Source organism: Halyomorpha halys, unplaced genomic scaffold, assembly GCF_000696795.3.
Source record: "Halyomorpha halys isolate HHAL.00 unplaced genomic scaffold, Hhal_1.1 Scaffold1023.1, whole genome shotgun sequence".
NCBI classification, from domain to species: Eukaryota; Metazoa; Arthropoda; class Insecta; order Hemiptera; family Pentatomidae; genus Halyomorpha; species Halyomorpha halys.
In genome coordinates this window covers 17289-30832 of record NW_027110911.1, presented here as the reverse complement: position 1 = coordinate 30832, position 13544 = coordinate 17289, and the positions used below count along the sequence as shown (strand labels likewise).

The 13544-nt window shown below is 31.5% G+C and overlaps 3 protein-coding genes across 9 annotated transcripts in view; 1 reads left to right on the top strand and 2 right to left on the bottom strand.

The window, feature by feature from the left end:
- Nucleotides 1-3812: 3812 nt before the first annotated feature.
- Nucleotides 3813-7580, bottom strand: pic (DNA damage-binding protein pic). The gene has a single exon (XM_014432059.3). The coding sequence runs from the start codon at nucleotides 7260-7262 to the stop codon at nucleotides 3831-3833; it is 3432 nt and encodes a 1143-aa protein (XP_014287545.1). The 5' UTR covers nucleotides 7263-7580; the 3' UTR covers nucleotides 3813-3830.
- Nucleotides 7577-11715, top strand: LOC106687898 (peptidyl-prolyl cis-trans isomerase FKBP2). The gene is made up of 3 exons (XM_014432062.3): nucleotides 7577-7823; nucleotides 7896-8008; nucleotides 11278-11715. Exons 1-3 carry the CDS (start codon nucleotides 7650-7652, stop codon nucleotides 11420-11422), a joined length of 432 nt encoding a protein of 143 aa, XP_014287548.1. The 5' UTR covers nucleotides 7577-7649; the 3' UTR covers nucleotides 11423-11715.
- The window catches only part of Taf12 (TATA-box binding protein associated factor 12), an 8523-nt gene continuing 6391 nt past the window's right edge, over nucleotides 11413-13544 (bottom strand). For all 7 annotated transcript variants that reach the window (XM_067048996.1, XM_067049000.1, XM_067048997.1 and 4 more), the window contains one exon: nucleotides 11413-11850. In XM_067048996.1, coding sequence (XP_066905097.1) covers nucleotides 11723-11850 — 128 coding nt within the window. In that variant the 3' untranslated portion in view covers nucleotides 11413-11722. The remainder of the gene's footprint in view (nucleotides 11851-13544) is intronic.

Here is a 13544-nt window from a genome sequence, read left to right as displayed (position 1 = left end):
TACTTGAATTGGGCCCTACCTCCTCTACGAGTCTTTGACAGAGGTCTTGTGCAACATCCATTAAATTTTAGGACACCAAGAAGGCTTTAGAGAGTAGCTACCACCTTAGGGTACTAAACATCTTTCATAGCGCCTTGTCTCTCTCTTCATCTTTCTCGGAATTTAATTTTTTCCCATCTTTGCCAAATGTCATACTACATCCCCCTTAAAATAAATTTCCTTATCATCACTAATTCTCCATAAAAGAATAAACAAACAACCTTCCCTGATCGGATCATATATCTTTCAGAGGATCATTTATCATTTATGGGTCTAGTATATGACTATGAACCATACATACTAGACGAATGAGAGTTTTATTTTGGATGGATGAAGTGAAAAGCCTACTCTAGTGTTTAAACAGTCCATAAGCTCTATTGACAGCTGAAATTAAACACTTTATTCCGTGAGGCATTTTTCTAACGAAGCTAACTAGTAACATAGAGTAAATAAAGGTAAAGGTTTTAAACGTGAAAAGGCTTACGCATGGTTGAATTTCTGTTTGTTTACTACATTCTCCAATAAATAGATATTTAGTTAAGTATTGCTTAGTTGTTGAAAACGGAGTTTCAGTCTTCTCTTTTTGTGCTGCTGCTGTTCAACATCAAATCCGGAGCATTTCCTTGCCACCTATTATCACACGACCCGCCTAACACAGGCAATGACTTCCAACGTCCGAAAAACTTTTCATCTGTGACCAAAATCCTTCTTTCGAATTTCAATAGGGTTGATTCTAAAGCTCAACTATTATGAGAGAACTGCCATAATTATGGTCTTATACCTTAGTTGTTCTAAAGACATACGCGCTTCTAAAGCCCATAATAGAACCAAGTTGCTGCCATTATACTATCCTGAATCTCTGGTTGTCTATTATTGATTAGTTCAACTGTGTACTTTATTTCCTGGGTAAATAAATTTTTCTACATGGTCAAAGTTGAAGTCTCCAATTCTTACTTTACCACAAAGTTACTCTTTTAGGATTACAGAGCATGTAATTGGTTTTTGATTCCTTTATCAACCAGCAGAGTATTATTAATAAGGAAATAGATAACTGATTTCAGATTCGGAGTCAGAAGACTCAAGTCCATAAGACCTGGATATGTTTTCCTCCTGGAACCTTATAACTATCTGAGGCTTGTCCTAATAGAGCAAGCCATTTATCTGGGACTGGCGATTCTTTTTTGCGAGTCCATAGGAGATTTTGAGTGAAAAATGGAGCAAATTTATGTTGGCACTCTTTTACATATTCTGCCTTCGATAGCGTATCATGACTGCAAGTAGGGGATAATTTCTAAAGAATTAGATGACTGATTTCTAAGACTGCATTAACTAACAAGCTCTTATTGGGAAGCTATCTCCATGACAGATGTATGAAAATTAGAGGTAATAGGTATCCCCTTCTGTAAATAGGGGATGTTCTTATGAATTATCCTTGATCCTGCCTTATCAAAGCTTGTAATTGATGAGCTACTAGAAGTACTAAAATATGACCAGTTCTCTGCCACTGTCCATGTTGAAGACTTAGCTGCTATAGAGGCTTTCAACAGCAAACGAGAGGTTGAGTGATGCACAAAATTGATATGAGGAAAAGGTGATGATGACTGTGAAGCATAGCAAAGCCATACTCTACCTTGGTTCAAGGTTAGGTAAAGGTCTAAACATAACACCTCAATTAGATTAAGTGGTAACCAATAGAATATATGTCCTCACAGAGTAGAATTTCCCACATTTAAAAAAAATTCATTTATACTAGGAAGATAATAGTGTGTTATAACCTTATGTATTATAATCTTGGGTGCCTAGGACATACATACAATAGTACCAGAAAGACTACAGGAAGATTTGAGGACATAAGATTTCAATCTTGTAATGCCACAAACTATAGAGGAATTTCAGATAAGACTGTAATACTACTAATGCCCAACTAGGGCTTTGATGGAGAAAACGGAAAGCAGTTACATTCAACAGAAATTACTGGCGGTATTTGTTGGTAGAGCTCACTCTCAATTTGGGATAATGTACTAAATGTCATAATAATTGTTGAAATCTCTCTTCCTCACGTTAAGGCCTTTATATTACTATTCTAGCCTACCTTTTTATTTAATTATTTTTTTGTCAGTTAATAGTTTTACAAGCTTTCAGGATTAATGATTTTTAAATCCTTAAATTAAAACATGAGTGTGATAAATCTGCTATTAATTTATTTGTTAGAGCTGATGTGATCTTTATCTATTAATTTTATAAATGTTGTTTCTTAATAATCTTTAGATGTGTATATAAAAAATAAAATTAAAAAATACCTAGTCCATTATAACCCAGAATGGTTATTCAGTATTTAATATAAGAAAAGTATTATTTCATGCATGAACAAAACTAGCCCCACTTTAAAACACAAGACATCTCAATGTCCAAATCTTTTATCATGTTTCATTATGAATATATCCTCCCCCACCTACTGTGTATGCACAATACATATTAGTAAATAAGTCTTTTTTTCTGTATACAGTTTTATTGATTAATCGCATCCCTATCAATTACATAACTAACAATCTGTAGATGGGCAGGCATGTAAGACTTAAAAGCCATCGATAAATGGAAAATTAATTTTAACTTTGGCATGACATAAAATCCCATGTTTGTTCTTATTCACAATTTTCACTTCTTGTATCTGTAATACTAATATTGTAATATATTTTACATTTTAGTATTTGAAATATTATTATATTGAAGGGAATGTGAAATAAATGAAACATGGTCCAGGTCTGTAAACAATGATAGTTGTATAGTCAATATCACTGCCAAAATCTAAAACTAAACCAGACTTTATCTGTACCTATCTAGTGGACTATGAAAAAATTACTTCATCAGAACACTATTTAGTCAGTGGTAAAATAGAAAGTTCAGAAATAAATAAAGCACTGAGAAAACAATAAATTTGTAATGATAAAAAAAAACTGGCTTGGTAGGTACTACCAAAAACTTCTGTTGTATACTCAGATGAGATTATGAATCTAAAGAATTTTTTTTAAATTAGTATAATAATTTAACTTCATCATACATTAACATGAATACTAGCAATGTATTAGGTTATGTGATTTTTATTGAATATATGAGTTAAATTAATATTGGAGTTCTGAGTATTCCTCTTAACTGGTGATGTCTAGCTTTAGGTTAGGATAAGTGAGGTTTATTTTTTAATTATTACGGGATTATTTCAAATAAATAACATATACAGCAGACCTTAGGAAAAACAAAATAATGTATTAGTTTAATTTTAATGAATTAATTGAAACTTTAATCAATTACCACTGTTATAATTCAAAATAAAAATTATGTAATTTTTATTAAATGGGTGATATTGTAATAAAAATGCTTTTAAAATAATATTCTCAATTTTAATTAAGTTTTTATTTCCTAGTACATTTATTGTTTATGTTTAAGAAATTTCACAAAGAAATTTGTAAAATACATATTATTAAAAATAAATTTTCATTGCTTGATAAGTACAATATTGTTATGGATAAAACACAAGACATTAAAAAAAAATATAACATATTTACACTGCAAGCAAAGCTTGAAAATTAATTTATAAAGTATTATCAACAGGGGAAAAAATCTGTAACTATTTACTTGAAACTAACAACTAGAATATTATTCAAAAAATACAGTTTATACATTTTTTTTTGTTCTTTTAAAAAAAGGAAAGAAAACTATAGAAAAAAAGATATATATACACATACACATATATGTGTTTATATAAATAAACACACGAATACACACACATATATATATTAATGAATTCGAGTAAGATCTTCAACAATTTTGATAATATCATCTACAGTCGCATCCTGTTTCATCCCACTACCATTTTGAATTTGTAAACCACAAATCACATCCAACATTTCTTTTCGAGGAAGATCAAGAAAACTTTCTATTAGATCCCCATCTATAAATCCTTCAGCTGGTTCTGTTTTAACATCAGTACTAAATGATCTCCAAAATCCATGCTCAATTTTACCAACAGATTTGATTATATGTGCAAGACGATCCTGCAATTCTGTCAGCAAATCATATAAATCATGAGATATCTGTGTTACAACACCAACAGCACCACTAACTGTACCAAACAAGACACTGCCAGTTGTAGCAGTAGTGGATTCACCCAAATTTTGCATCACTAGAGATCCATGTCTAAATACATTGACTAAATCTCCTAGATGAAAAAGAGCAACTTCTTGCATAAGCTGGCGCTCTTCATCACTGGTTGCAGAGCTATCTTTCTGACAAACGAAAAGATTAAAAGAATTTTCAGCTCCTAGAAATGTATCATCATCTAAAATTTCAACTGCAGTCATCCAATTAGGATTGTAATCTCTAGAAATTTCTTCAAAACTACCTTCCATTGTCCTATATTGAAGCAAAGTTATTGCTCGCATGATATCCCCAATCAGAATAAAATCTCCTTTTGTTTTGACATACAAAGCAATAATATTGTTAAAATGACTGCACTCTAACCTCAGTTCCTTTTCTGTAGTCCATTCAAAAAGACGTACAGTGCTATTAATACTGGCTAAAAGTTTTCCATTAAACTCAGACAGTGAATAGCATGCACCCTTTACCTCTTTTTCAGCAGCTTGGTGTAATTTTCCATCTTCTACATTAAACATAATGATTCGGCCTTGTTTAGGTTCACTGTCATCAGGATTGACAATAGCAGTCCCAACAATATAATAATGGTTAGGGTCATCACCTAGTTTTGCAGTAATTAAACTCAAACAATATTCTGTCTGCATCATTTGATGAGCATGTATAACTTCGAATGTATGCTGATCAAACAACAGAAAGTGATGTACCTCAACCTCAATTCCATATTCAGGGGGTTGATTAGGACCAGCAACTTTAGCAATCTGAATAGATGTTTGCACTGAGTTAGTAATAGTTTGAGCTCGAGTACTAGCACTTTCCCTAACAACGGCTAGACCAGAGGATTCCTGCACATCTAATCTAGATGATATCACGCCAAATGTCTGAGATGATTCCTGGTAAGCTATTCGTCTTGGGGCTTCTCCAAGAGGAACCGACCGTATATGTAATTTCTGAATTTCATCAATGGTGCCAATTACAACCATCGAGTCAGTAGCCAATGCTAAGCTATCAGGATAAATTTCAGTATTTAATGAGCACATATAATTTACTTCTTTAAGATTAACATTTGAAAAAACCAATTTGTGATTTGAAGAATAAATAACAGTAGGTCTATCTGAGCAGGCAAATACATTAGTTGTAGCCATTGAACGGAATGAACGTAACACAATAGGCTGTGTTCCTAAAGTAACCCTCTTTCTTTCTGACAACTGTCCAGTAGCACGATCAAATAAGAAATAAAACATGGATCCATCGCCAAGTGCACATAGTACATAATGCATGTTTTCAAAAGAGGCAAAATGTATGGATCTTGATATAATCTCTCCACCTAAATACTCTTTATGAACTTCCTCAAGTGAAGGTGCTCTCAATATTCTAGCAGACATATCATTCCACAAGCCTATAGCAATGTATTCAGATTGTGTCTCATCAGGAAGTGGTGTTATATCAAGACAAGATACCTCAAAATCTAGCATTCTATATTTTTTCTCAACAATTTCATTACTGCATATTTCAAGATAATAAAGGTCACTTCCAGAAGCACAAACCACCTGGAAATTATTAGAAGCAACAACACTAATATTTCTTCCTGAGGGTGGTCTCCATTCGCTTAAGACTTCTTCTTTTGCACCCAAAAATATAAGTCTCACAGAAGTAGGGACAACCTGAACAAGAGAAGAATCATTAACATTACCACAGTACATTGTTTGTTGCTCTGACTGAAAACCTAAAATTTCTGTTTCTTCTACTTCATCGCCATTTAAAGACAGGACTCTAGTGTGTCCAACAAATGACAAAACAATTGTATTATCAAGACCTGAAGGTGATCTAACTTTTAAAGCCCAAATTCCTTTGATTCCTGGTAGTTCAATCGTAGCCTGTTCTTGAATCCCAATGCCATTACGAATGATTCTTAAAGATCCTTCCTTCAATGTGCCTGAACATGTCACTAATTGGCCTTGTCCTTGCCTTTCTAAGTCCACTACGACCATATCAACAATAGGGGCTAAATTTGTAAAAGATTCCATGACAGTAACATAAGATCCTGTTTCAGGATTAATAGATTTGTTTAACTTGACTAACTGAGAATCTCCTATGCGAGATCCTATAAAAAGAACTCCATTATCTAAATAAGTAATACATTCAGGAATACTAACTTCACCCAGAAGTTCTACTTTAATATCACGAACAGATTCAGTGCCATCAACTTTTTCATCTTTTTCCAACAAGAGCATAAACAAATGACCTGCCATATCACCCAATATATACCTACATCCATCTGTATCAACTTTTGCATAACAAGTTATGCTGCTATGCTTAATAACTGGTGGCCCCACAGAAACAAATGTTACACCATCATGGTACAAGACTGATTCTTGCCCTACAATTATGGCACCACACATGGGCTCTGGTACAGGTATAATGATAGAAGCTTCCATTTCAATGTTATCTTGTTTCCAAGGTGCTTTAACAAACTCTTTCTCTTTTAAAGAAAGTTCATGAGTTTTAATATGTCTCCCATTAAGATCTTGATGCAGAAGTATGAGCGTTGGATTAGCGCACCCATGTAAGAAATTTAAATCCTGAATTTCTGATTCTTCAATTCTAATGCTTACAGCCTTAAGCTCATTATTTTCCTTTTCTAAAGGGATTATTTTCAAAAGCCCATCATATAGTCGCAATCCAATAACTCTAGCTTCAGGGTCAATAACAGCTATTATACCACTTTCAGAAACTTTGCCAATTCTATCAGCAATATTTCCATGCGCTTTAGTATAAATATCCATTTTATCATCATCACCGTGACATTCAAGTATCATAGCATTGTACTTCGAAGTAACAATAAATAGTAAGTCCTTAGTTTCATTCACAGGTCGAAAAAGTTTCATTACAGCAATTTTGCCATAAATTCCAATCTCTTTCAAAGGCCTCAACCCTTCTGGACCAACTAAAAAAATTTCAATTCGTGAATTCTTAGCAACAATCAAATTCAAATGATTAGAAGCTGTGAAATGACCTGTGGCACAGGCATTCACTGCAGTAGGTTTATGTGCTGTCACAAAATACTGATAAGCCATTTTAACTAGTTGTGAAATACAAAAACTTCAATCAGTTAATTAAACTGTTATAATTAATAACAGTAATAACTCAATGACATAACATAAACAGATATAATCACAAGTTTATCAGTGAATGCAATAACCACTTTTGATATATTTCCTCTTTGGAGTATAAACATCAACAGTCACATTTGAATTATACCTGCACATATAAGCGAAAACAAGTAAAAATCAATACTTCCTTTACACTAAATGCAAAATCTAGCACAATACATAACCAAAATACCGCATTGTAACTCAGCCACAGTTTGGAGGTAAAAAGATAAAAACAAAGGGAGGTTTCAAATGGTTTTAGGCTAAGGTTATGAATTATAATCGGCGTGTGTAATTTAAAACTAGATAAATATGAAAATATATACAGAATTCGTCATCTTTTTTTTTATATTACCCATTTTAACAGTAATCTGTCAGAGCAATACAGGTGATACTAAGAAAAAGCTGCAAATTGGTATTAAAAAACGTATTGATAACTGTACGAAAAAGTCTGTAAAAGGCGATCTTTTACACATGCATTATACAGTGAGTTGAAGTATTATCGATTTAAAATGTCCCAGTAATCTTTTATTTCACAAGTTTTCGTTTTTTTTATAGGGAAAGCTCGAAGATGGCACTGTCTTTGATAGCAGCTATGACAGAAAGCAACCCTTAACATTTACTTTGGGATTCGGCCAAGTTATCAGGGGATGGGACCAAGGACTTATGGGGTATGATTATTATTATTCTTACGATTGTTTGAATTTCATAGTGGTCGGTTGTTTCTATAAGTCTCTTAACTTGAGTAATACTAAAAAGTTGAGGTCCTTTTTTTATTCTTAACTATGTACAATGAAATTGTCGATGATGGATTAAGCCAATTGATGATTCAATAATCATAAGCTTCCCAATTAGGATGTCTAAATCATGAACAAGATGCTTAAATCTTGAAACTAAACAGCTACTAAGCAACCACCTGACTTCATTGTAATTACTGACATTTAATACAATTTCAGATAAATATTTAACATATTCTATTTTAGGATAATACTTTATTCCTTTAAGTTACTGATTCAATAACAGTAATATATATATATATATATATTTTAAATGTAAATAAGGGATCCAATTTCTACTCATGTACCTACAATTTTGTCCCTAATTTAATTAATTTAAAATAACATCCATGAGACAGGTAAAAAATTTAAATTTTCTTCGCTTCAATGTTTTTAGCTGCATAATGGGAATGTACTGTACCTTATCCAAGGATTAACAAAGTTGTGTAGCCAATCTATTCTGTATCCTTTTTACTCCTCATTTCTGTAGAAATATTCTTTAGGTACCACATAGTAATGATCACCAAGCATTAAAAATATTGATAACTTGCACACAGCTGGTCAGAGTCCAGAGTTGCATGAGGATAAATAGTATCACTTGGAAACCCTCTGGAGACCAAAGGAACCATTTTGAGGGTAAAGCTTTTATAAATGTTTTACTGTTTCACTTAGGAAAATCTTTAAGAGTTTTTTATTAGATCAAAATTACTTTCAGGTATGTTTTTGACCATTGATTTATCCCTCTCACACATATCTACCTATGAATCAAAACAATCAATCATACATTACTTTTTTATTTGCCATTGCTCCATGGAAAGAAACCCAAACTGATTATACCTGTTAACATCTTAATTCAAATTGAGATTATCCTCTCCTAGAAAAAAAGATATGCGACTACACTGCTTATTTTAATATACATTAGGTATAAGTGAATAATTTTTTTTTGTTTTTTTAGTACTATTAAAAATACTTTTTTAATATTAGTAGTTTTTGTCTCATCTGAAAAGTTGAATTTTAACAGTTATAAGATTTCACACTTATACTGACGTTTTGTCTTTCGTCATTGCTTATTTATTATTTTGTAGAGTACCAATACATGATATGTATTTAATATTGCAGAACTGCTGCTCTTGTGTAATATTTTCCATGTATGTAATGAAATTGTGGTTAAGATATCTTAATTTGATTTATATTTGTTAAATATATTATTTAGTTATCTTAATATTGTCTATTTGATTTTTTTTTATATCTGTGTTTTAATTTCCTTATGCCTGATTTAATTTATATTTTTTGTAATTATAATTTGTTAAATCATTCATTTTTATTATGATTTAAAATAATAGTTCCTAAAAATATCTGCTTGGTTCACTTGTTGAACTATTATTTGTATTGTATAATTAACTCTATGCTCCAACAACCTGCTAAGAGGTCTTCACTTCATCTAACAATAAACAACTCTGCACTCTGAGGCTGTCATCCAGTTTCTATTCATTTTGACTACCTGAACCATGATCAATTAACTTTATTTTAAGAAATTAATTTTTTTATAAGATATGATATAAATGAAAGTACAATAACAAGTCTAAGATAACAAAACCAAGTAAGGGCCTACAAAGCAGCAGACATTGACGTTTGAGGGCAGTACGTATATTAAAACTTTTATTAGTAAAATATACCTGTATGTCTTATTAATCCTTTTGAAACGTTTTAATGTTAAAACATATAATTAGGGCTGAAGTCAATATTTTATTTTGGAGATAAGTACTCAGAAATGGTTAGTTTCATAGCAGGAACCTATGAAAAAGCAGTAAAGAGGAAGCGATGAAGACCCCTATACTCATGTTTACTCCATTTGTATACAATGGACCAGCAGGACTCTACTTGATATTTATTTGCAGAAGTCTGGTTGCTAGGCTGAAATTAATTGTGAGATATTTCCTCAGTAGATATTTTTTCTGTCAGCAACCACATCTAGAACTTGTCCATAGCTTTCTGCACCTCAATCAGCCCTTAATGACCTATTTCCCTCATCAAATTTAACAGGCTCAAGCCTGCTTTTATCATTCATTGCCATATCTGCCTACTATTAGTTGATATCTTGACAACAGAGATTAGGGAACCACCTTCTACTCTGTTGATTAGTTTATTGATTTTAAACCTTGCCTCTTTCAGCCACTTAACAGTTATTTTATTAGGTTTTCATGCCAATCTTATGATTTAAGAGTTTATTGAGGGGACATAATACAATACATTTTTACCTTTTAGAATCTTAAGTCCAACTCTCAGGGATGATACATGCCTGGCCTTTAGTCAGACATGTATGCCATGAGTCAGCGGCCTAGTACTATCAAGTATTTGGTGTCAGGTAGCAGTGATAAATGGGTAAAGTAGTTAAAAAGCAAGGCCATGTATTTTTTCCACATATCCAACAATTATATTGAAATAACAGCACATTATATTGAAAACTAAATGAATAAAGTCTTAGTCAACAACTTTCAAGCCAAGTATTCAATTAGAAGGAAACCACTGTTTGAAATAAATTTCTACTTAATATGATGCATGTGCACCAATAATTGTTGTAGATACTACCAATGTTTATTTATTGGTTTACCACATTATTACTTTGTCAGCCAGTTTTGAGCGTTTACGTGAGAGGACAGGTACAAATTTAGAGATTCAAAAAGGTTCTATGCATTATTGTTTCAAGACTAAGATGGAAAATTAATTTTAAGCTATTTTAGCTAGTTTTGAATAATAATTTTAACCAGGGAATACTTCTTAATCCATTGCATACTTGGAGTTTTATTTTTAATTGCATGTATTGTATTTCCATTGAGCTACTGAGTTCAGGAAATGTTTTCAGATTCAATCAAACTATACTTATTACATTAATTATGTCATGTGTTGTGCATTCTATGTGAGACAGTCTGAATATTTGTATATGAATATATCCAATCATTAGAAGCCAATTACTAGCTATTTAAGACCTGTGAATTCTTAATGAATTAAATTTGATTTCAATGCATGGTTTGTGCAAAATTTTTACAGACGTCAGCTAGTTTTAAATTTTGGTGGACAAGATTTCTCTGGTGCTCGATTCTTTTTGTTAAAAATAATGGATTGATTAAAAAAAAAAATTAATTATGAACTAACATTTCTTCTAGGATGTGTGAAGGTGAGATCAGGAAACTAGTGATACCTCCAGACCTTGGCTATGGAAAAGCTGGTGCACCACCGAAAATCCCAGGTGGGGCTGTTCTTACATTTGATGTAGAACTAGTTAAAATTGAAAAACGTGATGAATTGTGATTTATTTATTTCATTTCCAAAATAAGTTAAATTGTATAACTATTGTGCTTATTTCCAGTAAGTCAGACTGTTAGGTTATATTAGCCTCCAAACTAAACATAGGTTAATTACATAGTTTACTATTATAAAAGTGGTGTTATAATCACAGCAATCAACAGTTTGTCAATGATAAGTTCCCTGATCTTTAAACCTTATTTATAAATATAGTTATTTTGTATTTATTTATAAAATGTATAACATCACAATATATACATAAAAAATGAATAAAGTTTGTATTTACAATTTTAAAATAATTACTTCTTAATATTTTTTTAATGTTTTTCTGATAAGTGTAAGTCTTTGTTTATGAGCTTCTGTAACAGATGCACGTTTATATGGTCGTAATTCATCAGTCCCAAAACCTGGTATCCACATGTTCCAATTTCTTTCTAGAAATAGAAAAAAACAAACACGGAAATTAATATTTTATAAATTATTAAAAAATCAAATATAATTTATACATATAATAATGAAATTTGAGTCCACAAGGGCTGAAGACTTGTTACCGACTAACTCAATATTACTTTTAGGAGTAATATTTGTTATAAATATACAATTGTTTAAAATAATTAGGTAAATATTAACATGTACATTAAATGCAGTGATATCTTGTTTAACATGAAATGCCCACAGTCTATTTATAATACAGTGAACTGACACACCGTTCTACTAGTAAGAAGTAAATCAGATGACTTAACCTGCTAGGATCATGCGCATTGAGTTTCCATTTAACCAGTCAGATCAATGCTTTTATATCTTAATAATTATAAACGGAAGATGGTTCGGGTGCGGTCTACAGTATTCCAACAGTAATTAAACTATTTATTGTGAGCCAACATTTCGCCCCACTTTGCAAGGCTTTATCACTGATAAAAAAGATACAAATGACTAAAATAATGCAACTAAGTAAGAGAATAATGTAATATCTTCTTTTTTAATGAATAGTTATTTTCAGTATGTTTTATTTTATGTATCATTTCAGTATTGTTTGTTTGTTGTACTAAACCAAAAAGCAAGCTAACCAATTTTGGTCAGTCAAATATGATGTAAAGATGCATTGTTCAAAATATTCAAGATCGCAGCATGCGTCCTTCTGAAGTCAGTTTTAATTACTATGCTGAGTACGTAGATTGAAATGTTTTCAACTTTAGTTGTTTCTTTAACACGATTATAGTATAAATTAATTCAAGAAGAAATAGAAGACGATAATAATTATAATTGTATTATTTACATTATGAATTAGACCAGTTGTGCTACAATTAATGTTTTGCATCCAAGATCGAACAATAAAGGACTCTTGGTTTAGAACACTTGTTGTTGAGGCGCCAAGGGGATGACTTCTGGATGTAGGTAGTACGGACCACCCTTTATATACTATCAGTGGTAAATATTTAGAAAGAAGAAATCAAGAATCACCAGTCATTCAAGATTGTATAATTAAAGGAAGAAAGGACTCTTTGTTTGGATCGCCGGTGAATTGAACGTGTCCTGGAAGCTAGAATAGGACCAAGCCTTTGTCTACTGTCAATGTCTACTTTGTTCAGAACAAAGACATCGGGAACAATCATTCATCAAAGAAGATTATATAATTGGTTAGTGTTACTCAACATAAAATTTAAGAATGTTTGTAAAAGTAGCCATTAATTTAGTTAAATGTCTTCGTTCTGATTGTCTGGAAAACCTGCCGAGATAGAAGTCAATAATGATATAAAATTTAAAATAAAATTCTCATATCTGTTTAATATTAAACCTCTTTATTTGAATGTTGTAATCATCAAAGCTATATTTTAGATCTGAGAAAAAATAAAAACTATTTAATTCCCTTTTATTTATTTTTTAATAAATCTTGAATATTACACAATATATAATATGAAATAAAAGTAAACCAAGGTGTGGCAAATATGATTTAAAATAAGTGAAACTTTTTATAAAAATGAACAAAGTAAATCTTTAAAATAAAGTGGTCAGGGTACGGTCACAATAAAACAAAAATAGTTAACAACTTTTTGATTTCTTGTGACCGCACCCCTGACCACTTTCTTTATAATTTGAATTAATAAGGTCACTTATTAATATATATATA